Source organism: Psammomys obesus, unplaced genomic scaffold, assembly GCF_907164565.1.
Source record: "Psammomys obesus unplaced genomic scaffold, mPsaObe1.curated_primary_1811, whole genome shotgun sequence".
NCBI lineage: Eukaryota > Metazoa > Chordata > Mammalia > Rodentia > Muridae > Psammomys > Psammomys obesus.
Genome location: NW_026592586.1, coordinates 1,265,811 through 1,293,573, shown reverse-complemented (window position 1 = coordinate 1,293,573; position 27,763 = coordinate 1,265,811). Strand labels below are relative to the sequence as shown.

The 27,763-nt window shown below is 41.9% G+C and overlaps 3 protein-coding genes across 3 annotated transcripts in view; 1 reads left to right on the top strand and 2 right to left on the bottom strand.

The window, feature by feature from the left end:
- Positions 1–2,440, bottom strand: part of Kiaa0319 (KIAA0319 ortholog) — a 60,663-nt gene extending 58,223 nt beyond the window's left edge. Inside the window, exon 1 of the mRNA XM_055614503.1 lies at positions 2,307–2,440. The gene's annotated coding sequence lies outside the window, so the exon portion shown is untranslated. The remainder of the gene's footprint in view (positions 1–2,306) is intronic.
- Positions 2,441–4,324: 1,884 nt separating this feature from the next.
- Tdp2 (tyrosyl-DNA phosphodiesterase 2) lies at positions 4,325–13,483 on the bottom strand. The gene is made up of 7 exons (XM_055614520.1): positions 13,245–13,483; positions 13,070–13,155; positions 10,644–10,814; positions 9,933–10,024; positions 8,738–8,856; positions 7,049–7,219; positions 4,325–5,333 (listed from the first exon to the last, which is right to left on the bottom strand). Exons 1-7 carry the CDS (start codon positions 13,437–13,439, stop codon positions 5,058–5,060), a joined length of 1,110 nt encoding a protein of 369 aa, XP_055470495.1. The 5' UTR covers positions 13,440–13,483; the 3' UTR covers positions 4,325–5,057.
- A 194-nt stretch (positions 13,484–13,677) lies between these two features.
- Acot13 (acyl-CoA thioesterase 13) lies at positions 13,678–26,634 on the top strand. The gene is made up of 3 exons (XM_055614527.1): positions 13,678–13,945; positions 23,987–24,171; positions 26,388–26,634. Exons 1-3 carry the CDS (start codon positions 13,865–13,867, stop codon positions 26,542–26,544), a joined length of 423 nt encoding a protein of 140 aa, XP_055470502.1. The 5' UTR covers positions 13,678–13,864; the 3' UTR covers positions 26,545–26,634.
- The last annotated feature ends 1,129 nt before the right edge of the window (positions 26,635–27,763 follow it).

The following is a 27,763-nucleotide window of genomic DNA, read 5'->3' as shown; positions in this document are numbered from 1 at the left end:
ACCCAAGGCAGCTCACAATCACCTGTAATTCCATCTCCAAGAGATCTAGCAACCTCTTCTGGTCTCTGTGGGTACCCAGATGAGGATAGCATCCACAGAGTCACATAAATACATTTTTTAAATCTTTACAAAATACAACATTTATTTAAAGTTTTGTTGTTTACTTCTTTTTGAGACAGGATCTCAGATAAACCAAACTGACCTGGAGTTGACAGATTAGGGAAAGATGACCTCCATCATCCTGCCTGAGGTATGTCTTTAATCCCAGTACTGGGGAAGCAGAAACAGGAGGATCTCTGAGTTTGAGGCAACCCTGATTGAGGACAGCCAGGGCTATAAAAAAAAAAAAAAAAGTGTTTTTTAAAAAAAGCACTTGGGTCCCAGCACCTATGTCAGGAAGCTCTGGTGGTTGAAGTTCCATATGTGGAAGACAGACACACAAATAAAAAATAAAAGCATTTATTAAAAGCAAAAGGCAACAGCCTCCCTCTGTGTTTCCAAAGCTGGCCTCCAACACTTGGAGTTTGAGCAATCCTTGCAGCTCAGCATGTGGGAGTTCTATTGTAATATTTTGATTCTTATACTTTGGGTTGTGAGCCTAGTCTTTAGTGGCTGAGCCATCCCTCCAGCCCATTTTTTTTTTAATTTTTTTTATTTTTAGAGAAATTCCACTAAGAAGGTCTTACCATTTTCTATATTCTACAGATTGGAAAGTCAGGTGTAGAGGTTATAGAGTTTCTTTAATGTGAGGTTGCCACTAACAGCCAAACCACAACCCTAAGCAGTCCATCTTTTTCATCAAGGCATCTATGTCATTCAACTCTGATTCCTCCCCCCACCCCCCGAAATCCCTACTGCTACAGATTTACTTAAAAAACAAAATTTCTGTTTTGGGGAAGGTGCTTAAGTCAACAGAAAACAAACCCTTAAACATATGCATTTTTTATAACTCACTGATGCTCTCCTTCCTCTTTCTAATTTGTGGGGATGTTAGCTGAATTGTTTGTATTTTTCTGGAAGGAAATGCACCCCCTGCCTTGGCATTTTACACAGCAAAGATGTGATGTGTGTGCCTGTCACCTGTGTTTCTAAAAATTCCTGCTACATGTTTTTTATATAGCCTTTTCGGTTTGCAGAAAATTCATCTTTCTCTTTGAGTTCTAAGTTTAGAACAGAATTGATATCTCCACTTCACCCCTTCTGCATTAGAACTAAGTAAAATCATGAGCACAAAATAAAAAGTTCCATGTGGCATAACTTAAGTCATCTCACTGAAGAATTTTCCCAGGTACAATGCATTTTAGGAATGAAGTAACACACATTCACTTCAAAGATTCTTGTGTTTTTTAGGAAATGTGATTTATAAATTTTCTGTTATTAACAAAAATATCATTCAACTTTCTATTCAAGCACTGGAAAAAATACCAACATCTAACTCACAAACAAAAATATTCAGGAAAGCTAGCAATAAACATGAGCATGAATATGAGCACACTGCCTTCTCCCTTCATACAATTATGAGAACAAATGGTGTTGTTGCGAATGATGACTAACGATTCCAGCTTTGTGCTCCCGATAAATCTGTGCCATTCCTTGGAGGGAATTCAAAGAGCAGGAAAGAAAGCCTTTAAACAGTGTTAAACTTTAGATGACAGTAAGAAGATAAATGTATTTGGCAAATTGGTAGCAAGGACCACGTCAATAGCACTAAACGAAATTTAAAGCTAACAATTCATGTCTAAGACATGCAATTTGAGAGATTGGAAATATCCCCAAATCTCCCGCCTCCACCATACAGGAAACCATTAAATCATTCAACCATCTAGGATTGCTTTTCCTTAGGTGTCCAGAGGAACCCTTAGAAGTCCACCTCTTGGTTGTTTTTCACTGGCAGCACCTATCTGCTTGCTGTCACTTGGCCAGCTGGGCTGGGAGAGGGATTCTGCACCTGAGGTGGCTGCTGGGGACACTGAAGCTGGACACTGCTGGCTCACCGGAGCTTCACTCAACACACCCCACCGCCCAGCCTCAAAAACACATTCACCCCTCATCCTTAGGCAGAGGTAACGCCAAACCCCAACTAGACCCTAGCTAGAAATCTGGGGACCTGGAGTTCAGATTGAAAGCTTATGATTACCGCACGGAGCAGATAGAAAATGTATTTAGCAAATGCCAGCCCTTAATGAACTTTAAAGAAACAGATTCTTAGGTTTGAGGTCTGTTAGACACCCAAGTCTCCCTGACTCCACCCTGCTGAGAACGCATCGATCAAATCCGGAACGCCAGCGGCAGAGTGCAGCTCTTACCTCCATCCTCAGAGATCTCCAGGCTCCTTGATGCTCAACGGTGCTCCCGACGGCCCAGAAACTGGTGTTCAGTCGGGACACCTGCGAGGCACACCTGCAGGCGACACCTGCCCGCCCCTCGGGCTGCACTGACGCTGCTTGCGGGCGCTGGTGATTCAGCGCCTTTCCGCCTCCCGGGTTACCAGGGCTACGCACGCGCACACACGCCCCTAGGGATGGCCTGTGGTGCAGCCTGCAGCCCGCGCTGCCGGGCTAAACAGGGGGCCTCTTTTCCCCCTGGTCGCTAGCCCACCTCTTCTCGGCCATGGTTTCCAAAATGCTGAGGGGATGGACAGGTCTTATAGAAAAATGCTCCGCCCGGGCAGCACGCACTGCCTGGCTCACTCCTCCAAGTCAAGTCACTCGCTATTCAAAGTCTCCTTTTCAGCTGAGTCTTTTGCAATCTCCCCGCCCCCATATGTAACTCTGGCTTTTTGTGTTTTTTTTTGTTTTTGTTTGTTTGTTTTGTTTTTTCTCCTGGCTCGCTTTGTAGACCAGGCTGTCCACAAACTTGCAAAGGTCCGCCTGCCTCTGCCTCCCTGAGCACATAAAATAAAAAAAAAATTATTAAAATAAATGCCAAATTCAGTGAGACAGTCAGGATCATCACCGAGTTTGAAGCTGTCCTGGTGCATCTAGCAAGTTCTAGACCAGCCAAGGATACTTAGTGAGACTTTTAGGAGGGACGTTGAGATGGCTCAGCCAGTGAAGTGGCTCACTTTACCAAGCCTGATGACCTAAATTAGATCCCTTGAAGATCCACATAAAAAATGTTAACTACAAATTGCCCTCTTGCCGCCACATGTGTACTTATCAACATACATTTAAAAGTAACAATATAGGATGAACATCGGAACTAATGGATAATGAATCTTCCAGATGGGGAGAGTGAGCTGTAAAACTGAGAAAGGGCCTAAGCCTTCAATCCCAGCCGTAGGTTTGCAGAGGCAGCTGGATCGCTGAGTTGTTCAAAGTCAACATGGTCTAATAAGGGAGTTCCAGGACAGCCAAGGTTACAGAGAAATTGTCTCAAAAACCAAAATATAGTACTGAGAATAAAAACAAATATGGACTAAAAAGGAAAAAAAATCAATCTCACTGAAGAGATTTCCTTCTCTCTTCTGTCATGGTACACTTTTAATTGACAAATGAAAGGTGCAGGCAGTGAAGGAGGCATGGAGTCTTTGACAAAGATGGAAATGACTGCCCATTACAGACTACAGTGGCTTACTGTTCTCCTCCTCCTGGTTTATGGCTTACACTCTTAGGAGAAAAACAATTTCATGTAGACACATAAGCAAAATTATACTTTCATATTTTTATAACATTTGATGGTCTAACAGCACAAAACATCACACATTTCATACTGTGATAGTAACCCATTTCAAACTTCTTGCAAAATGACATACTGGGATCTTTTAGGTTTAATTCTGAGTAAGCACCATCCTCCACTACTAAAATGTGTCATTACACTGCTTTCAAGCTTTAACTTCTACTTTTTTCTTTTAGTTTATGTGCTTTGATGTTGTCTGCATGGACAGGCTTTTCAGATAGTTGTGAGCTGTTACGTGGGTGCAGGGAATTGAATTCTGGTCCTCTACTAGAGCAATGTTCTTAACTGCTGAGCTGAACTTCTCCAGACTGTCAAACTTTAATCTTTAAAATTATGAGTAAGATGGAAATTTACTGTGTTTTTCTTAGTCAGTGTGAAGGGAATACTTTAAGTTCAAAAACTAATTTTAAGGTGATTTAATTCTGGGGATGCCTGATAAAAATGTTACTTCATTCTAAATTTTCCCATTTTTGTCAGGGTCTAACTTTGCAGCCTTAAACTAATGAATGACAATCCTCCTGCCTGACCTCCAAAGTTTTGGGGATTTGACATAACACAGACACACACTTCTTGGTAATTCCCACTGAAAAGTAGCATACAGGGCTGTTATCCCAATGGCAACAGAACAACAAATCCCATTAAACAGTTTACTAACAAAACATTTTATTTACAGTACATTATTCTTTACAGAACATTTACCAATAAAGTATTCTTTACTCACTTCCTGCAAAGTATTTCTATCTTACCAGTAACAAAAAAGGCTATTTTTCTTCATGACTTTTCCTTAGAAAAAAAAAAAAATTCCCATGTTGCTAAAGCTGGGTTTAATCTCTGCCAAAACGAACTTTAAGTCACTTATCAGCAAAACACTAATACTAATCGAACAGTTACTGGAATTCAAAGTGCAAATTTGACTCATAACTTAATCATTATACACTGTCAGCCGACAAAAGATTAAGTTGGATATGCAGCAGCTGTGACCTACTTTACTACGTATGGTCATGGCTTTTCACTTAAGTTTCTGAACTTAGAAAACATAAGACACCTTGGTGCCTAATCAAAACAATAGTATACTGTCAAGGCTGGCTTTCACTACTTGAAGTCCTGATAGCAGCAATGAGCACTGTTACAAGCTGAGGCTGTGTTCTTTAAACAAAAGCCCTCATATTCTTAACACAAGTATACTTTGACTTATTATAAACACCAATTCTTAATTTTGAGGACAAAAGCTACAAAGTAAAATGAAACTGTTTTTGCTGTACTAATGATCTCCTTTACTAGTTCTCCTGTACTAAACCTAGCTTTCCTGAAAGGTTGAGATCTGTACAAATCCAGAACTACAGCAAACAAGCATGTAATGCCCAAATTTGGGAAGCTTTTTACAACACTATGTTCAAGTTGCACAGGAGACCCCAGTGATCACTAGGAAATCTACCACATTCCAGTTTTTCCACCCCAACAAGGCTTAAATTTTGGGGAGTAAGATGGCCCTCTTCTGCTCTGAAAAATATTCGATCAAAACGATGCTTATAAGCAGCAGAAATCCTGAGATTGTTATTTATTCTTGTATCCCATGTATACTGGCAATGTTTAGGTTTGCCCAAAAATTCCCAGGCATCAAAAACATTATCGGGTAAACCGCCACATTTGATAACCTGAAAAGAGAGGGGAAAAAAATTCTATTTAATGTTTATATATTCTGGATCCCACAAAGGTGCTTGAAATTATCATCTGTAAGTGCAACCTCACCTCCTAAAAAGGGTTCCTGGACTCACTACATAGACCAGGCTGGTCTTGAACTCAAGAGATGCACCTGACTCTGACTCCCAAGTGCTGGGATTAAAGGCATGCACCACTATGCCTGGGAGTCAACATTTTTCTTTTTTTTTTTTTTTGGAAAATATTATCCACTCCCCCCCCCCAATCAAACCAAACCAAAAAAAACCCAAGGTAAGAAAAACAACCAACCAAACCAAACAAAAACCTCTACCAATATTGGTTTTCTTTCCCCATTCACATTCCATGATTTAAAATGCTGTGGGTTGTTACAGGATACCAGTTGAATACAGGATTAGTATTAGCAACACCCCAGGCTCAATCTCCAACATGGAAAAACTAGTTATTGTACATGACAGAACACACATACACACCTAACCACTTTAACCAGTTGTACGCACAATTTCAGGGCCTTTAGTAGACTGACACTATTTTATTATTAGCACTGCCTGAGTGCTGGGATTAAACACATGCACCACTGGCACACTGACATATAATCTATATTTCTAACTCAACTGCAAAGGCTACTCTAATATTTTGGATCTTATATTCAACAAGCTAAGAACTCAAATGTACAAACACCTTTTCCAGTCCTTGCTTTTTACTCTGGATCTACTTCTGAAAGTAGAAAATGCTAAATCACATGGTAATCTTGTATTTAATTTTCTGAGGTCCTGAAAACACCTAATGTGTCTAAACTAAACTATGAGAGATTTTTTTTTTTTTTTTGCTTTAGAACTGACCACAGCAGTCAGTAGTACAGGTTAAATGGTGATAAAACATGACACACCAGCAAAATTTTGTTTAGGAAATACGACACTATATTCTGTTAACCATTAGTAAGTTTACATTTCTTTTGTAATTATTACAATCTCAAAAATCTGGGGCCAATGAGATGGCTCAACCAGTACAGGACCCTGCTGCCAAGTCTGAATACCTCAGTTCTATTCTAGGAATCCACATGGTGGAAGGAGAGGACCAAATCTCAATTTGTGTTCTGACTTCTATGGATATGCATACAAAATTTAAATGTAATAATTTTTTAAAATATACAGAAAATTCAAACAAACTAACAAAATCCTAGAGATGTAGGTCAGCAGTGTTATCTAGCATGTAGGAGGCCTTACGTTTAACCACCAAAAATAAAGTGCCCCCACCCACACCACACAGGGTTTCTCTGTTTAGCCTTGCCTGTCCTTGAACTCTGTAGAGCAGGCTGGCCTCGAACTCAAAGATACACCTGGCTCTGCTAGGATTAAGGGCCTGACCCAACATGTCTGGCACTAATGTTTTTTAAAAAGTTGATTCAACTCATTAAAGGACTAGGTTTTTTTGTACCTAGGGATGCTACAAATACCCTTAGTCTTTTTAAAAACTGTATTATCTTATTCTAATACTTGTTGTTTATCATACACATATTGTTTTATATTGTCTGTTCCACCTAATAGCGTAAGGGCCTCTTTTCCTGATATTTTATACAAAAGCTACAGCTTTTTTTCTACCTTGTATTTCCAAGTCCATGACTTTGATAAAAGGAATCCAAATTATTTTCCATAGCAATAATCTCATAAACAGTGAACCAACTATTACTTACTTCTTGATCTCTTAAATTTGTATCTCCTGCAAATATAACAGTAGTTGAATCTGGAGTCTCTTGCATTTTTTGAAAAACCATTCTTAATTGATTTATTCTCTCCGCAGAATGTTCTCTGGTGCTCTCCAAATGAGATGTCATAAGGCAAAATTCATTTCCACCCAAACTCACCTACAACAAGATAATTGCAATTGAACTGGCCACTGACCACTAGTACTAGTAAAAGACTCCAATAGTAGACTAGTCAAGTGGAATGTATTTACTCTACTGTAACCAGTCAGGGTTATTCCTAGATGAAAAGCACAAGGTGCCAACCCCACCCATGACAACTATTTTGAAGCAATAGTTATACCTCCACTGTGCCATGCCCCTTCTCCAGTTAGCTCCAGGCCATCAATGGCTAATGACTTTCTAGAATCCTAGTAAAAGCTAACCAGACTAATATAAAAGGTCCCAAACTGGAAAAAACAAAAACAAAAACAAACAAACAAAACCAGCTACTTTCCCCTTCCTTGAAGGCAGGATTACTTGCAAAAATAGATAATCCTTATTTATTGCTCCAGATATTCAAAAAAATAATCAGTTACCTGAATTTATCATTTGCAATTAAGATACTCCTAGTAGAATGTGCTAAGAGTGCCTGCAGAATCATCCAATTCTTCAAACCTATAATCTGGACCCTGCCTACTTCTCACCTTCTGTCATACTCTACTACCTCTCCACACTCACAATCTACCACTACCTAGAAGACAAATCCCTGGGAGTGTCTGACGGAGATTCCAGCGGAGGTTACTTAAGGTGGGACAACATAAACGTAAGAGATCCCAATGTGACCCAGGGCCCCAAACTGAAATAAAAGGGATAGCAAGCTGAACATTAGCAGTCACCAGACTAGCTGTCCTGCCTTCTCATCATGACATCATTGCTCTCTACCTATAAGCCAAAATAAACCCTTCTTTTGAAGGTTGCTTTTGTCAAACTCATTCACACCCTTAGGTTTACCCTTGCTGCAACTTGTAAAAGTATGTTAAGGGTGTTTCTATTTCCACAGGGTGCATTCACGCACTGACTAAAAAGGAGAAAAAAAGAGAAAGCAAGCAGAGCGCCACATTCACCTCATTCCTAACTCCAGACCCTACGGGACTAGCTGCTTCACACACCCACTACCATGCCTTCCCACCACTGCAAGCCGAAGTGTTAGTGTTTTCCTTAGAGCTAGGTTGTTTTTCTCATTGCTATAAACAAATTACTTGAAAAATGTTCTTAGTCAAATGTTGCCATATTCTTAAGAAAACATCTAATCAGTTAAGAATTCAACTTTAATAGGGTAAATCACTTGCTTCATAAGCCTGACTGAGATCAATGCACAGAACCTCACTGGTCAGAAAAACAAAAACAATCCAAACATTCTCAGAAGTTGTCTTCTGACCTCCAGACCCACACTTACAGACAGACAAAAAAGATTTAAAGAACTGTCCAAGTGATATAACTCAGCTGGTCAGAGTCACTGACAAGACAACCTAAGTTTGATCCCTGGAACCTACGGTAAAAGGAGAGAATTGAGTCCCAAAAGGCCAATGCAGGCAGTGCTCGCACATGCACACACAAACAGTATCTACATGAAGAACAAATTTATCTGTAAAGGAAATTCCTTCAAAAACAACTAAAACATCTCAAATGCAAACTTACATTCACACACAGAAGGTTTCTCATCATTTTGGTATTTGGAAAAGGAACAATCTCTTGACTTTTAAATTTTGCTCTTCCTTTCTTCAACAGTATAGCCGTGAAATATCCTTCTTTGTTACCTTCAAACATTTTTGGAAAAGAATTTAGGGGAGAAAGTGAGAAGTACCTTCACTTTACCACAAGCTTCCCTATACTATAAACAAGAAGCAAAATTATTTAAATGGGATCAAATCGTTGACCTTCCATTTTGAAGCAGATCAACCAAGTGCTATGTTTCCATCCCTTATCAAAGTTTAACAAGAGATAAAAATGACACTTAGGTAAGAACAAATGGGGACAGGGCATGCCTCTGTATTCAATTTCAGCAAATACACAAGTCTATAATTTTAGAACCTTGTTTTTCTAAAAGGAAATATCTATTTCAATTATTTTCCATTTACCAACATTAAACTATAAAATAATCTATAAATCGTTTAAGTGTGTTGTAGATAATTTAAATATATGGTCTAATGTTTATTATTAATCCTATAATCATTAGGGAAGTAATACCTAACCTGCTATTATAATCCATAAAAGACACAGACACCTGATAAGATTTTAGATTAGCCTTATTTCACTTGGGGCAAGGCAGATTATTACCTAATAGGCTATCTTTACCTCCCAAGATCCTAACCCATGCCATCTGCTCTAATAATTTCTCTCTGGTCTACTTTCCACCCATAATCTCAAAGTACTTGCTCATGTTCTTCACCTGGGTAGTCTTCCTCCATCCACACCAATCTGGCCATGTGCTCCTCTCCACTAACCCATCTCGGAGGCTCCTTCCTACCTATGGTACCTGTCTCCTTCCCAAGATTCTTCTCTCCCCAAAGCCCCCAAACCTTCCCTCTGCCCTGCCCAGGTGTAGACTTTTTAATTAGCCAATCAGGAATAATTGGGAAACATTCCTTATCATTTCATGGGTACAGGAGATAGTCATTAATAACAATGCCCATGACAAGGTGGTAACAAAATCTCAAGGAACTAAAATCAGCATTTGAAAACAGACCTTCCTCCAATATAAGTAACCTGTGTCTTGCTTATTTTTCTCAAACCTATTTGTACCTTTTCTTTCCGTAACAGCCTCTCATGTTTTTTCCATCACTGATCTACTTTTCAAAGAAAAAGGCAATTAAGATGGCAAGAGAAGCATTACCTGTAATAATTTTGTAACTGCTTGCTCTCTTCTTTAGGTAGGCACAATATGAGGGAATAACTTCCTGCAGAAATACCACATCTGGACTGTACCTAATTAAAACATCAACTTAACATCAGCATATCATTCATTTTCAGCTACCTAGAGAAAATTCCAAATATTATTGGATTTTCATCTGTATTACTTACTATACAGTGCCATAATAACCAATGAAAAATGGGCTACATGTGTAGCTCAGTGACAGAACACTTGCCTAACAAGGCCGAATTTAATCCCAGCAACCCCCTACCCATCACCCACACATAAAACACCAGCAGAATTAAAACAGAAAACACTATGTATACTACACTGAGTTTGCAATAGTCATACACAAACTTAACAACTCCAGAGAACTTCAGTGCTTTACCTAGTCTCAAGGCTCTTGTGAGGCCAGAAACAGATTATTTGAGGTAATTTTCATTTCATAGCAGTAATTATAGACAAAACTTACTATGTAAAGCTAGAAAGCTTCTAAAAAGCATCTAACAGGGTGATAAATCAGTGTTCCAATCCACCCTGAGGCCCTCCCCAGATCAAAACACTTTAACTCTCAGATATTTATTCTAAGCTGATCTTAAAGTCAAATTTTCAAGTGTATGACTTTGAACTACTGCTTTGTAGAACCATTAAAACACGTATCACAGTCTCTACCACAGAAGTGACAATACTTACAAAGCCAGACAGGAACACACCCCTCGGGCCCTTTCTGGCAGATTGCTTCCATCTAATCCATCGATATTCCAGGTAATGAAAGAGAAAATGCTGCTATCTTCTAGAGGTGGTCCAGATGGACTAGTTTCTAAAATGGTGGTATCATTTGGATCCTCAACAGTTAGATCAACACTGGCAAGATCAAAATGAAGGGTTAAAAAAAAAAAATCTAGAAATTAAGAAATGTTGCATCTGGAGTCTATGAGATAACTTAGTTCGAGCCATCATATTAAACACTAGAATTTGCGGCATACCTGCAATCTCAACACGGGGAGGCTGAGAGCAGTGAATACCTGAAGCCGGTTTTACCCTAAACAGTGAGTCCACAGTCCCAGCGGGAGGCTTTGTCTCAACAAGCAAGGAGAACTACTCCTGGAGAACCCAGGAATCTGACTTCTGCCTTCCAACAGGTGTGCAGACTATCTCCTCGGAACACGAATTTTGTTATACTCACTGCTGTCAATGTGAAAATACAGCCTGACCACTCCTAACCAGAAAATCCATATTCTATAATGCCTACTCTCAAACAATTTTTGGTCCCAAGCATTTCAGATAATGGATACTTCTCCTGTAAATAATTTTCTTTGAAGAATGCTAAGAGTCTGCAGAAAAGCAAAAGCTGGGCTGGAGACAGTGGGTAAAGGTGCCACGCCTGATGGCCTGAGTTCCATCTCCAGACCTACATGGTGGAAAGAGAGCTGCAAGTCGTCCTGCATCCACACATATTGGCATGTGTGTCTGCCTTTAAGAGGGAACACTTCCCCTTGAGTGAGTTGCTTCAAAAGCCTCACTGCGGTCATTCTGGCTTGTTTCATAATGTGACCCTCCTATGTGCATAACCATCCACCTGCCACTTGGTCACAAGTAATGGCTTTTCCTTGAAGTAGTCAGCCTCTTCAGGCATTTTGTTAACTTATAATCCTCACAACTACTTTTAAAATCTAAAAGCAGTAAAAAAAAAAAAAAAAAAAAAAAATCCTAACCAAGCAGGACACAGTGGTGCACCCCTGTAATCCCAGCACTTACGGAGGCAGAGGCAGGAAAATCTGTGAGATTGAGGCCAGCCTGGTCTACTGAACAAGTTCCAGGGCAACCAAAGCTAGAGAAACTGTCTTGAAAAACAAACAAAAGAACCTCTAACCAACTACGCAGCCAAATTCTCCAAATGCTAACATTTTCTTATTTAATTAGCAATTACTTACCTTACTCTTGTTCCAAACCACTTCTATCCTTCCCTGAAGACTTGTTTACATACACACCCTACAACCTGGACTGTGAACTCCATTAACAGCAATAAATTATCTTTTAAAATCCTGTAACTGGAACATTTCTTTAGTATCTCATGAGTGACATTTTTGAAGAGTCCAGGCCACTTGTTTCATAAAATATCATTCTGTTAAGCTTGACGATTTTCTTACAACTCTAGCTATGCACTCAACTTTCATCCCAGTTTTACTATCCATTGATTGGACTTATATTTTATTGTGCAGACTACCACCTGTCTCTAAGTACCCCAGTGTTCATTGTTTCTGATTGGTTCCTATGTTTTCCTGGAATGTTTCCAATATTCTGACTATAGAAACAAGGAGATTTTCAGGTTACCATTCTCCAGTAGATATTTTCTACCATAATTTTTTTTCTAGTTCCTAGTTTAGATGTCATCAATAATTCGAGTCAGTAAGTGTATTTCAATAGCCAGTAGTGTTTCACAAACCTTTAATTCCAGTACTGGAAGGAGTCAAGCCTTGAACCACACAGGAGTTCCAAGTCAGCCTGGACACACGTCTCAAATAATAAATTACATTTCAGCTGAGGGGTGTGTGCAGGATATAATACTAGCAAAAGGGAGGCTGGGACAGGGGAATCAAGAACTGCAGTCCAGGTATATTGCAATCCTCCGTCTCAAAGAAGAGCAAATAACAATAGAAACAATAAACATTTCATCCAGGTGTGGTAGTGATGGACACTTTAATCCCAACCCCTTCGAATCTAAGGCAGGTAGAGATCTGTGTTTGAGGCCAGCCTGGTCTACATTAACCAGTTTAGGCCAGCCAGGAATACAAGGTAAGACCTTGACTTAATTCTTCCCTTTTCTGTTGACAGGAGAGAGAAAAAAAAAAAAAAAATTCAGGTTAAAAAGCCAGTCGTAGTATGTGCCTTTAATCCCAGCACTAAGCAGAAGCGGATGGATGCGGGTTCAAGGTCCACTTTGCGAGTTCTAGCTACACCAACCAAAAAAAAAAAAAAAAGGCAAGTCACGTTGTAAGTGACCGTGATTCCTGGAGAGAAGCATTCCCTCAGATTCCCAGTCCCCGTTAATATCCAGGTCTGGTCTTCGACCCTCACCGCAGCCCCCACGCAAGCCGCCCGCGACCCCCGTGGCTTACTAGGCCTCGGACTTGAAGGACTTCGGGGGCTCCCGTGGCCACGCCGGGTCGTTCTCGGGCGGTTCGAAGTAGGCGCTCAGCGCTTTCTGAAAAGCAAAGGCACAAGGATAGAGGGGCTGGAGGGCGCGCCGCCACCGCCGGGGAAGCCCGGAGGAAGCGAGAAACTCCAACTTACTTCCACCTGCCAGTCGTTCTCGGACAGGAAGGTGTGGGCCATGGTGGTGTCGCATTTCGCTATCAGCGCGAACCTCATGCACTGAAGCTGCCGCCTCGTCACCTGTAGCTCAATTTCCTCCTGGGTCCTCGATGTTCCCGGCGCCGCTCGAGGCTCTGCCGGCTCCGCGGCATCCGAACCGCTCCCGGACGCCATTGCTCCAGCGCGGCCTACAAGCCTCCGCTCTCCTCTGCGCCTCCCGCGCGACTGCCTGCAAACGGCGGAGTGCGCGCACTTTCGAATCAACTTCCGGAGGGGAGGCCGCCCTCCGAGGGCGGGGTCTGCGCCTCAGGCGGGGCGAGCACGTGGGCGGAGGCGGGGCTGGGGGGAAGAGGGCGGGGCGAGGGGAGGGGGGAGGAGCGAGGGCCTGGAGCCTGCGCGTGCGCGCTGAGCAGCGACCGGTGCCGAAGGGCGGTGCTGTCGGAGCTGCCGGAACTCGGGCGGCGGGAGCGCGCAACCCTTCGTCCTGAGCGCGCCGCGAAACGGGCTGGGCTTGCTGATCTGACCTTCCGCGTCTCCTTCACCACCGGCTCCTCCGGGCTTCATTCCCGCAGAGCCCAGACTCTTGCGTTGCATCCACGATGAGCAGCATGATCCAGAAACTACGGGAGATAATGAAGGCCATGTCCAAAGTTCCCGGTTTTGACTCAGTTTTGGAAAAGGTATTGTAGGCGAAGCCTCTGGTGAAGGGGGACGAGCCCAATAAAACACCTGAGTTAGATTCCGTTTATTTGTTTGGTAGAGTTCTCTTGTAAGCGCAACCCAGGCGGCCTCTCAAACGCAGGGGGAGTGCGTGGATTCTCATCTAAACGTAAATAAACGTGACTGTCTCCGGTAGGGACAGGTTTGGTCTTTTAACCAGCAGACTGTTGGAATGCGCCGAGAAAAAAAAGTCTGTGCACCGTTTAAGGGGCACTAGAGACTGCAGGACTAGTATATAGGAATTGCTTCTTGTGAGATATGAAAGCCAAGTACGTTTCAAGTACAGGAGTGAAGGAGGGACAGCTTGTCCCTTGTTGTTTCTTGGTCTTGAGTCCGATCTTACTCTGTAACAAAGCTTGGCTGAGAACTCCTGTAGCCCAGGCTGGCCTCGAATGCTACAGTTAGCCAAGGCCAGTCTCTGGCCCTTGCCAATCACATGAACTAACCTAAATACTACTTTCCAGACTTTATAGGAAGCCATTGTGTCTTATAGAAAGCTTTCCTTGATAAGCATCCGTAGCAGGAGTCAAGTGTGTGCTATTGTCAGAATGGAAAGACACTTAACCTGAGAACTTGCAGACTATTTTAAAAATGTTTTGATGCCTGCATGTCTGTTTTTCTGGTTAGGAAAGAATACTTGGAAATTTAGAAAAAATGTTGGCATGAAATTTAACTATTGATCAACTGCAGGCTTTTGAAATCTTTCTCCTTGAACACCTCCCTCTCAGGTTTTTAAACTAGGTACATAAAGTGTCAGGGCTTTTGTCAAAAATAGGAAATAACACATAGGCAAATGTATTTAATGTTTTCAGATGGAAAACATTTAAAATCCAAGGACATCGTTTGACAGTGACGTTTGGAAAGATAATAAAAAAGACTTTTTGGTCTAAGAGGAAACTTGAATTCTTAAAATATCTTTGGAGAATTGGGATATAATTAGTAGCATGCTTGCAGGCCTTCCATGGGTGAGATCTATAGCCATTTCCTCCCTACGCTTTTATCACACTTTTGGGTGTTACAATATTTTGTAATATATTTTTTTTGTTTTCTTTTTCTATTTAAAAAAGGTCTCTCTATGTAGTCCTAGCTGTCCTGGAACTTGATTTGTAGACCAGTTTGGCCTGGAACTCACAGAGGTCCCTCTGCCTCTGCCTCTGCCTCTGCCTCTTGAGTGCTGGGGTAAACAGTGTGTGCCACCATGTCTGACTATTTTATGTGAGATAATTTTGACGCTGGTTTGATTGCCTTTGGGTAACCAGTTAGAATTCTCATACCTTAGTCCAGCTTGGTGGCACCTGCCTAGAATTCCAGCATAAGGGAGGCTGATGCAGGGGAGTTTGTAAGCCAGTTACATAACCACATCTCTACTTTCCCCCCCACCCCCGCCAAAAAAAAAAAAACCAGTTCACTTATTTTTGAACGTTGATTTTTAAATAGCTAATCTATGGAAATCGACATAAATTTCACGTTTACCGGATGCTGGCCGCGTTCCATGGGCTCATAACTTACAGGTAGCAACTGATGGCTGTTAAGCTGCACAGGTTGATAATTCAATAATAGTCATTGTGTGCTTGGTAACTTGACTTACAGCCAATGAGAGGTTATGTTTTATGTGGGCAGAGGAGCTAAGACTAAAGTATATGTTTGTGTGTAGTGGTTTGTGTATGTGTGGTTTTCATGGTTTCTTTTTTTATTTTTTTGAGACAGGATCCTGGCTATCTCAAAAAAACAAAACAAAACTTGCATTCACCCTCCTTGCCTCTGCCTCCTGAGTGCTAGAATTACACATGTGGTGTATGCCACCACACCCAATAAATTTCTATTAACGATTCATGAAAGATTGTTAAACTTAATAACTTTGCAAGAACTTTTGATATCCAGATTGAGTCTAACTGTGTCGGTCCCATAAAACAATACAAAACAAAACACTTAACACTTTACTTTCAAATTTCATGTCCTTGTGTAGCTCAGTTGGTAGCATGCACAAAACCCTGGGTTACATACATCTCTAGTGTCACATAAAACCAGGTGTGATAGCACAAACCCAAAATCCCAGCAGCATTCAGGAGGTGGAGACAGAAAAGTCAGAAATCCAAAGTCATTCAACATCAAACCTAGTTCAAGGCCAACCTGAATTACGTGAGACCTTGTCTCAAAAAGATGAGAAAAAATTATGTCTACAGGATACATGTTTTCCTGTTGTGTGACTTTCCCTTGGGAGAAGCGGACAAACATCTGCCCACCCCAGGTAGGGTACCAACAGTAGCCATGCTAACATAGTGAACTAACTGGTGAGCGTGTCAGAGCGCAGATGACTCAAAGGCAACTTGATCACTGAAAAGCCCACCCCAGCAGGAGCGGGAATTCAATATTACTGTGTCCCTGAAGAGACATCCTTGTAGAGGCAGCCCAGCCAGCATAAAAATGTCCTCCCTCCAGCCTTGCAAGTTGTGTTTGCTTCCAAAGGGGACTCTTTCGAATTTTTCTCCATTATAAATTCTCTAGTTATTAGGCAGCTTTGGAAATCCAGTCTGGAGGGCATACAGTTTGCACTACCACAGTAGTGAAGGAACCTGAGCCTCACAACGGATTCAAAGCAGAGCCTGGAAAAGGTCTTCCAGGCAGCTGTAGGATGGAACTCCTAGGCCTTTTCTTTGAAAAAGGCTATTCCATTTTGTAGATTGGTGTACTTTACTCAAATACCCTCTTAAAGGGACATTTGCATGTGAAGAGTACTGCAGCAATACCCTTAAGTGCTTACAATGTCCAAGGCTCCCACGGAAGGCAGGAGCCCTCAGCAGGGCCAGCAGTGTCTCCTAGGCTTTGGTATTTTTTTTTCTTCCTTCCTTTCTCTCTTTTATTTTCTTTGTGTGTGTGTGTGTGTGTGTGTGTGTGTGCATGACAGGGTTTCTTTGTGTAGCCTTAGCTGTCCTGGACTCCTTTTGTAGACCAGGATGGCCTTGAACTCAACAGAGATCCACCAGCCTCTGCCTTCCTGGGTGCTGGGATCATAGGCGTGCGCCACCGTGCCAGGTTTAGACTTAGATATTTCCTTGAGCTTTCTCTGGCTTCCTCCTTTGGTTGCCAGACCTACCCATCTACCCAAGGACACAATTAAAGAAATCATAGATTCTAGTTGGCCTTTTCTTCTTCTAAATTTCATTTATCTATTTATTTATTTATTTATTTATTTGTTTGTTTATTTATTTATTTATTTATTTAGAGACAGGGTTTCTCTATGTACCCTTGGCTGTCCCTAGAACTCACAGTGATCTGTCTGCCTCTGCTCTCTGAGAGTGCTGGGATTACAGGCATATGCCATCATGCCCAGCTTCTAGTTGGCCTTTTCAATTCTAGAACTGAGCACTACTTTATTCTATAAATCAGAGTGTTTTCTGAAAACTTTCTTTTGCACATTGATTATTCTTTGAGAGCTTCATCTATACATACAAGTATTTTGAGTATTTTGATATTATTCACTCTTTAGTTCTCCCACAACTTCTCCCAGATCTACTCCCTGGCACCTCCCAATTTGTTGCCCCCTTTTTATTTGGTTGGTTTTTTTTCCTTTTCCTTTTCGTTTTTTTTTGTTTGTTTGTTTTGGTTTGGTTTTTTAAGACAGGACTTCTCTGTGTAGCCTTGGCTGTCCTGGACCAGTTTTGTAGACCAGGCTGGCCCAGACTCACAGGGATCTGCCTGCCTTTGCTCCCTGAGTGCTGGGATTACAGGGGTGCTCCACCACACCCTGCTGCCTTTTTTTTTTTTTAAATAACCCATTGAGTCCAGTTTGTGTGCTGTCCTTATACGTTCTGTTATGTGGGGAAGACACTTTAGAGACTTTTTAAAAATCATAGTTTTAATAAAAATAGGAGAGAGATGTTCTGGCATCTAATGAGTAGAGACTAGGGGTGCAGATCAATAATCTACAGTACACAGCTTCGCACCCCAGTGCCCCCATCACAAAGAATTACCCAGCCCACAGGTGTCAAGGCTTCAGTGGAAGAACAGAATCTTGACTTACACAGTTATGTTAATTAAATACTTGCCGTGCATACAGGCTAGTTAAATTGCTACCCTGTTCTTTCTAAATATACACTGTGTCCTTGCCCTGAACTTGGAGTCGTTTGTCCACCATGAGACATCTCAGATGTTGGCGCATAAGAGAAGATAGCTTCGCCCTGCGTCTCTAAGGACTTTGGGGAGGGGTCGTGAAAGACAGTACTGAAGTGCACACATGAGGCCCTGGGCTCAATTCCAGCGCAAACAAACAAATAAATCCTTAAGTTACCTTTTGTTAACTGGTATGTCACCGCCTGGACCACTTGGTATATTATTTTTAAAAAGCGTCCTCTCTGGTTATTTTAATGTGACACTAGAGACTTCCTAAGTCTCTGTTGTCTTAAGATAAGACAAGTAATGCTTTATTTAAGTTTCTAAGATTTTTATTTTGTAATTATACAGACTATGTGTGTCTATGCACGAGTGTGTACTTGTGAGTGCAGGTGCCTATGGAGGCCAGAAAAGGGTACTGGAGTCTCTTGTGCTGGTAGTTGTGAGCCACCTGACATGGGTTCTAGAAACTGAACTCTTGTCTTCTGGAAGAACAATACACATTCTTAACAGCTGAGCCATCTCTCCAGCCCTGTACTTGATTTTTTTTTTTTTTGTGCCAAATCCAATGTAGCCTGGCTTTGAACTTGCTGTGTAGCTGGGGATGACTTTGAACTCTTGATCCTCCTGCCTCTACCTCCAAACGCTAGGATTATGAGTGAGTTACCGTGTCCAGAATATTTACTAATTTTTTTTTAAGTGAATCAAGCATTGATGATATTCATTGGATCACTGGGAAAGTAAATGAAGAAAGAGGACTGTGCTTGTCACCTGGAACATGGCTATTTGTAATAGCATTTGAGGTTAGATGGAGAAGGGTCAAAATGATGTCAGAGTGTGAATCCTATGTATTGAACCCACATGAATGTATAAGGTGCTGGCAAGAGACAACACATTGAAGGCCACATAGAAAGAACAGAAGATTCTGTGTGCTTCTTTTTTCTTTTCTTCTCTCTCTCTCTCTCTCTCTCTCTTTTTTTTTTTTTTTTTTTTTTGAGACAGGGGTCTTATTGTATAGCCGAGGCTGGCCATAAACTCACAATTCTACCTGCCTCAGCCTCCTGAGATTAATGTGTTGGGATTAATGGTATTCACATCAAAGCCCAGCTAAAACAATGTTTTTGATACCTGAGGAGTTCAGTGTGTCAGAGATGGCTGAGTTCATGCCAGCCTACTGAAGTCATTCAACTCCTGGAAAATTGGGAATGGAACAGACAGGCGCCACGTTGAGGCAGGGGCTCTGTTACCATCCCGGTGCAGCTCGGACTATATAATAAAAACCCATCTAAAAGCAAACAAGCAAACATCAAAACCCTGTCTTAAAATTAATGAAGCTAAGTTCTGTAGTAGAAAATGGCATTCACCTTGCTTTTTTAGCCAAATCTTAGCCAAATCAAAGTTCCAGAATCAAAGGGAATTTTTTTCTTTCTTTATTTTCTGCTTCCTAGAGACAAGGTTTCTCTGTGTAGCTTTGGCTGGCCTAAAACTCACTTTGTAGACCAGGCGGGCCTGGAACTCACAGAGATCCCTCCTGAGTGCTGGGATTAAAAGTGAAAGGGAACTTTTAAGGAGTGAGCAAGGCCGCTCAGCAGTGAGGAGAATATGTAGTAGAAAGACAAAACCAGCCTGCAAGTGTCCTCTATGTCTACACGCCCTCTGGCAAATGCACACAGTCAAATGAGAAAATAGAACTTTAAAAACACGGAGCCTCCTTTGATCACCTCCCCCTGAGACGAAGGGGGGTGTAGGAGGGAGCAGTCTTACCAGGCCACAGAGGAAGACAATGCAGACAGTCCTGATGAGACCTGATAGGCTAGGCTCAGATGGAAGGGGAGGAGGACCTCCCCTGTCAGTGGACTGGGGGCGGGGCAGGGGAGGAGAAGAAGGAGGGAGGACAGGATTGGCAGGGGACGAGGGAGGGGGCTACAGCTGGGTTACAAAGTGAATAAATTAATAAAAATAAATAAAAAATGAAACAAACAAAATAAACAAGCCTCGGAGAACTCCTTTTGGCGTCCACGTGGCTCTCATGTTTCTTAACCTGTCTGGTTTTTTCCTATCTTTCCTAACTGACCTGTATAAGAATTTCAGGTATCATTTTCCTGTAATCCTTTCCTAGTTCCTCCTTATAAGAACGTGGCTTTGAAAGTGAGTTATAGTAAAACAGGGATATAAAAGCTAACTGTACTTTAAAAGTATCCACTTCAAGGAACCTGTGTGGAACTGGTCAGGGTGGCACACACCTGTGATCTCAACGCGGGAGGCTGAAAGATGATCTTGACTTTGAAGGCAGCCTGAGGTACACATTAAGACCTCCTCTAAAAGAACAAAAAGGAGGGAGGTGTGGAAGCAAACCTACATTAATTCTGTCAACAGTAGCCACCTCCACTGCTGTTTTATGTACCTGACTTCAGACTGAGCTCTCTAAAAACACTCATGTATCTAGGGTGCTGGCACATTTGGAGGGAGGTAGACAAAGAGGGTCAAGAGTTCAAGGCCATCCTCAGCTCTGACTACTTGAGACCTGATACCTAAACAAAAATGCAACTCCTTCCTTTCGCTCTGCCTACCCTTGATTTAAAGACTTATGTTGGCTGTGGCTCAGTGATAGAATACTTAGGTAGCTTACATAAGGCCCTGGGCTACATTGTGAGCCTCCCTGCTATGCACTATTGGTTTGTGAGGACACCTTGTGGCCAGACCGTTTATTGCTGCAAACAGGCCGCTCTGACTTTTTGTTGTTGTTTTCCCTATTGATTTGCCTGTTGTGTAAAACACAGCAGTGTTTGAGGTGGCTTATATTGTTTCAGGGGAGTATTATTACATTCCTCCTCGTGGCCTTTTGTAGGATAAAAACCAGTAGAAGCACTAAAGCTGTAGCTGTGACTCAGAAGCCTAAAGGCTGCTACATATCCCCTAATTTTATGTCACGCATGGTAGAGTGTGCCTATAACCCCAGCACTCACAAGGTAGAAGCGGGGGTGGGCGGAGAGGAGGTTCACCCTGTCTCAATAATTAAAATATTAGTGATGGGGGGGGTGGTTCATGGAGATAGCAGACCTACAGCAAAGTCTCAGGTCTGTCATATATGAAATGACCCTAAAATGAACCACTGAATGTATCAGCAAGACAGAAGGTATCTGCATAGCATATGGAAATTATGCATCATTTAGTGACATTTTTGTCAAGACATATGTATTATAGAGGTCCCGTGAGTTTAATACTGGAGGTGAAATTTTCCTGCAGTCCAGTGAATACATAGTTGAAGAAATAAGAGACGAAGACTGCAGAAAAGAACCCCTAAAAAAATTCACATCAAAGAGATTGAAGATTTTACAGCTCTTAGCAAGAGCCTTAAAAGGAGAAAACGGGGTTCCAAGGATTTATTTACAACTCAATTGGTAGAATGCATGCCTTGCATGCACAAAACCCTGGGTTTAGTCCGCAGGACTGTATGAGCTGGGCATCGGGGGCACAGCTGTAATCTCAGCACTCAGAAGGCAGAGGCAGGAAGCTCAGAAGGAAATTAGAGGTCATTATAAATTTGGCCTGTAAGAAAAAAGAAGGCCTCAATATAGTGAAATATGTTAATACAAGGTGTTCACAGTGCATGAACTGCTTGCAAGCGAATCTGTGATATGAGGAAAGAGCGAGGGAGGGAAGAAAGCCTCCTCATGGTGCCACACACCTGCAACCCCCGCAGCAGGAAATGGTGAAGGGAAACAAACCGCTCCTGCCACCGGGGACAGACCTCTGAAAGTACTTCAGAAGGGACGCTGACTCTCCATGTTTGTATCTTCCGTGGAATAGTCTTCATTGTACTTTAGAAATGTGGTGGGGCCTTCAAACAGTAATTTAACTTTGCTAGATTCTATTCCACTTCTATTTTTCTGTTTAAATGGGTTTCTGATTTAAGCTTACTAGTTCTAGCATGATTGAACGTCTCCCAGCTTGTTTTTTGTTTTTGTTTTTTAAGCTGTTTTGAACTATTCATTAATTCCTCCCCTTGTATAAAAACTAGAAAACACCTGGTGTAAACCTTTTATAGGTAATTAGGAGATGACAGTTTGTGGAAGTTGGTTGATGGAAAAGGTCCAAAGAACCAGGCCTGGTGATACAGACCTGTGATCCTAATATTCAGGAGGCGGAGGCAAGAGGATGGTGAATTCAAAGCCAGCCAGGACTCCATAGTGAGGCCCTGTCTCAAGACAAATATTCAAAACGATCTTAGGAGGGCCCGGCCATTAAGAGCACTTGCTGCTCTTGCAGAGGGCCCAGTTTAGTTCCCAGCTCCATGGTGACTCACAGCCATCCATAACCCCAGTTGCAGGGATTCTGACTTTTTCTCACTTCCGTGAGCACCAACCATACTCACGACGCACAGACCCACACAAGACACTCAATCACAAAACTAAATATGAAATATTAGAGAAGACATCAGGAAATTCTGGTACATACAACTCTCTGAATTTTTTTTTTTTTTTAAGATTTATTTGGCGTTTATGTATGTATTTTCCTGTGAGGTGCTCATGGAGGCCAGAGAACTCTTCTGGGACTAGAGTTGCAGGCTCTTGTGAGCTGTTTCGTGGGTGCCAGGAATGAAACTTGGGTCCTCTTGCAAGAGTATCCAAGTGTTCTTAATTGCTGAGCTGTCTCTCAGCCCAATGATATGAACTCTGCAAGATGAGTACCAAAAACACAGTTTTTCCTGAACATTCCTCCCCCACCCTCATCTCTAAAACCAACTGGTAGCCCTGGCACACCGACTCCAGCTGCATGCAAGTTTTCCCAGGCCGTGAACCCAGACTTAAAGCTCCAGCTGTTGGCAGGCAGGAATCTGAGGGCACACTCCTGTCACACTTCACTCTGGAAATCGGACTCTGTCGGAGGTTAAGCTAGAAAATGAAGCTGTTCTAATTTGAAGCAATACGTGAATAGAAATAAAAACAATTTGTACAATGGCTGATTTCTACCACTAGCTTCTCAGGTCACCTGGATTTCTGAGTCTGCCTTTCTTAGGCAGATTCTCTTTCCTCAAATGACTTTTTAAAGACAGTATCTCAGAGCTGGACATACATGCAGGCAAAATACCCAATCACTTTTTTTTTTTTTTTTTAAATTTTAAGTAAGGACAAAAATCTCACTAGGGGCGCTGGAGAGATGGCTCTTAAAACCACATGCCACTCTTGCTGCAGCACTGAGTTTGGTTTCTAGCACCCAGGTTGGCTAGCTGGCTTACAAGTATTTGTAACTCTATCTCTAGGACATCTTATACCCTATTCTAGGCTCAGAACTTACATGCCATGTGTACATACTTATAGACATACATACACATAGCAATAATTTAAAATAAGATACTTACTTGTAAAGATCTATTTTTGGGTTTGTTTCTGTTTTTTGAGACAGGTTTTCTCTGTCTGTAAATTTTGGCTGTCTTGGAACTCACAGAGAGCCACCTGCCTCTGCCTCCTGAGTACTAGGATTAAAGGCATGTGCAACCACTGCCTGGCAAGGTCTCACTATTGCAGCCCTGGCATCTTGAATCAGTAAATCCTCCCTCTATACCCCACATGCTGGAATTAGAGGTGTGGTGCCAAGCTTCCACCTTCAAGATTGTTCTTGCAAGTTGGGTAGTGGTGGTGCACATCTTTAATCCCAGCACTCAGGAGACAGAGGCAGGCAATCTCTGTGAGTCCAAGGCTAGGCTGGTCTATCTATAGACTCATTCTAATGAGTTCCAGGACAGCCAAGGAGACACAGAGAAACCGTGTCTTGGGAAAAAAAAAAAATATTGTTCTTGCTGTGCTGTTTGTATTTTGAGCTATTCTGATACCACAGAATTAATGTTCAAATTTTTTTCCTTTTTTTTTTTTTCCACATGTAATATTTAGGTGTCAGTTGTCTCTGCTGCCCCTGAAAAAGTAATTTGTGAAATGAAAGTGGAAGAAGAGCATACTAACAAGATAGGTACTCTGCATGGAGGCTTGACCGCAACCTTGATAGACTGCATATCAACCATGGCTCTAATGTGCACAGAAAGAGGGGCACCTGGAGTTAGTGTTGACTTGAACATAACGTACGTATCCAGATGCCATTCCGGATGACTTTTCAAAAGCGGAGACTCATTTCAAATAACTTATACTGTATTGCTCAGGGGATAATGGCAAAAATCTGTACATTTTGGGGACAGGTGTGCCTTTTTATTTTCAGTTATCTTCAGTTTGCAGTTGTTTCAGCTCGTGATTTATAACTTCCATATAGTCCTTAAAACTATCACTTGTAAACCAGGCAGGGCATGGTGGAGAATTCCCTTGATCCCAGCAGAGGTGGGCAGAGCTCTGAGTTCAAGTTCAGCCTGGTCTGCAAAGCAAGTTCCAGGATAGCCAAGGCTACACAAATAAATCCTATCTCAAGAAACAAAAGTGTAACTTGTGCCAGGTGTGGTAGGATGCACCTTTACTCCCAGCAATGGGAGGCAGAGGCAGGTGAACCTCTAGGAGTTCCATCCAGGCTGATTGGTTTCCGAACAAAACAAAAACAAAATCAAAACATAAAAGTACCACTAATTAGCCCACTGTGGTGGCATAATCCCAAGACTGGAGATCAGAAGAGTTCAAAGCCGGCCTCAGCTATAGGAAACCGTTTCCCACTCCTACCGTGAACCAAAAAAAGTGTGAATGACATTTGTAGAAAAGTTATTGACAATTTTCCACATCTTGCAACAAGGTGAGCACAGGTGCCAGGGACCCTGAAATCTCTATGACTACTACTATCTATGACACGTTTGGGAGCAGTGTGTGCCTTAGACCTCAGCCTGTCGCTGTTGTGAGAGGCCTGTAGAAAACACTTTTCCAAAATGGAAACTTGAGTTCTAAAGCTAGGCATGGTGGCTCATGTCTGTAATCTCCGAACTTGGGCAAGAAGCTCAAGGTTAGCCTAGGCTACAAAGCAAGACCCAGTTTCATAAAACAATAACAACAAACAACAACAAAAACCCCTGGAACCCTGTCAGTTTCTCTTAAGCCTGGGAATAAATTGTGTGTTCGGTAAGCAAATCACAGGACAAAATATAGACGGCAAGACTGACAGAAAAGAGACTGTTTACATTCATTAGCCATATTCCAGTGGTGCTTATTCTGCCTTGTCTGGTGAACAAGCACAGATGATGACTATTTTTACATGAGGACTCTGTTTTAAATGGACAAAAAGGCTGGAGAGAGCTCAGCAGTTAAGAGCTTAACGGTCTGGAAGAGGACCTGAGTTTAGTTCCCAGCACCCACACCAAGCAGACTGCCTGCAACTCCAGTCCAGAGAGACCCGACACCTCTGGGCCCCTTGGCCACTGATACGTATATAGTATATATCCACACAGAGGTACGTGTGTAATTAAAGTAAGAAAGGGGCCTGGAGGGATGGTAAGCATCAGAAACAACTTACCGGGCCAGGGAGCTGTTCACTTGGTAAGAGCACTTGCTGCCATACCTGCTGACTTGAGGCTGATCCCTGGAACTCACATAGTAGGAGAAAACTGACTCAAGTGTTCTGCTGACCTTCACAAGCACATACGAAATAAATGCAAATGTAAAAGTCTAAAAAACCATATAGTTGTTTGTGAAGTGGATCTTGACTTGCATGTTTAGTTTATATAAGAGACCTGAGCATTTATGGATTTGGTATAGACAGGTGTATCTACACCAATCCTCATGGGCAGAGGGACAGTTCTATATGCAGTTCATTACCTAGATGGCTAAAAACTGCATATTCACTCCACTTTGTTTTTTCTTTTACATGTATGTATCAGACTGCATGTATGTGCACCACATACATACAGGAGCCAGAGATTGGAAGAGTCACCAGATCCCCTGGAACTGGAGTTACAGGGAGTTGTGGGGTACTATATGCTGGGTCTTCTAGAGCAGCCAGTCCTCTTAACTGCTGGGCTCTCTCTCCAGACCACTCTTTGTCATTCTTGTACCTTTTGAAGTTGCATAAAGTCTGTTGAGTTATATACACCCATCTACTTCACTTAGGAAGCTAAGCAGATTACATGAAAGCTAAAGGTAGTCAGTGGTTTCAAATAAATATGAAACAAAAAGGCAAGGAGATCCCATTGTTGTGAAAAGAACACATGGATAAATGAAGGATGGATCAGGTAGGGCTGCATGCAGACCAGCCATTTGAATTTGGTCCTAAAAGCTTGCTAGCAGTAGTCTAGTTACCCAGGAAAGCTGGTAGGAGTTTATCACAGTCTTTCAACAATTACCACTATGTTTAAACCTGTTTTCTTTCAAGGTACATGTCACCTGCTAAAATAGGAGAAGAAATACTGATCACAGCACATATTCTGAAGCAAGGAAGAACACTTGCATTTGCCTCAGTGGATCTGACCAACAAGTCCACGGGAAAGTTAATAGCACAAGGCAGACACACAAAACACCTGGGAAACTGAAGAAACAGCAGGGTGACCTGAAGAAGCCCAACAATGCCCTAAGAGTGTGATTTGTGAGCAACTTTCTGAAATAAATTATCAAAATCAGAACTAAGCAAGTATTTTCTTTTGGGGAGAGAACCCTAAGAAACCAAATGTTGGCTGGGCATGTCCTTAATTTTTTCTTCTGAGGTAGGGTCTCTAGATGTTCTGGAACTCACTTTATAGACCAGGCTGGCCTCGAGACCTGCCTTCCTTTGAGTGCTGGGACTAAAGGCATGTCCCACTATGCTCAGGAGGGAGTGTCTTTTTTTCTTTTGAAACATCTTAAGTCAGATAATTGGATGAGGGAGTTCTTGGCTCAATGTTTTGGTGCTTGAGTCTGGCTTTGTAGCACCATGATGGTCTTGAACTCACAATCTTCTGAATGCAGGGATTATGGGCAGGTGTTACCTGTGTGCCTGGCTAGGTTGTTTTTCATAACAGGTAAAGCAAAGAAGCTAGAAGAACCACTTTAAGATTAGTCTAAAACTGAAGTCTAGTATTAAGGACAAAGATAAGTTGCTAGATATCAGTTAATACTGCAGGCTGGCTATCATATAAACCCAAAGAAATGGCCTGCAGGTCAGTTTCCAGTGTAGTTTTTGGTGGGACCACTTTTTAGTTCACAGAGTGCCTTCTTCACATGACAAAGGGCAAATGAGGTTAGCACAGAGGACCGCCCAGATTTCACCTCCAAAAACCATTACCTGAAGGCCTATAGGAGTTTAGGAGACACAGGCATTTCAATACTAACACTTTAGTAAATTTTCTTTTCCAGTTCTAGATGTTGTGCCCCATTTCCACTTCCTTTATGAGACAGGATTATCAAACTTCCAGGTGGATAAACCACAGTCATAGTAGGACATTAAAGAGCCTTTGACAGCCTAAAATTTTGAGCAAAGCCCCTGATCCTAGAAATGGCCTAAATAGCTTTCTCTGCTCATTAGTTATGTCTGGGCTTGGCATAGCTTGTAAAACAAGAGGAAGTATCATCAGCCCGTTTGAATCTCCTAGGCTTCTGTACTTAAAGGTTAGCAAATCAGTGCATTTTTCAAAGGTGTCTAAAATTAGGACTCTTGCTTGCTTCCATTTGCATTGAACATTAAAACTGGAATGGGAAGACAGAAAGCAGCTTTCAGTAGACTTGAAATATTCAAGGTAAAAAGTTGTCTATATTTGATCTATTGACTCCTCAGCT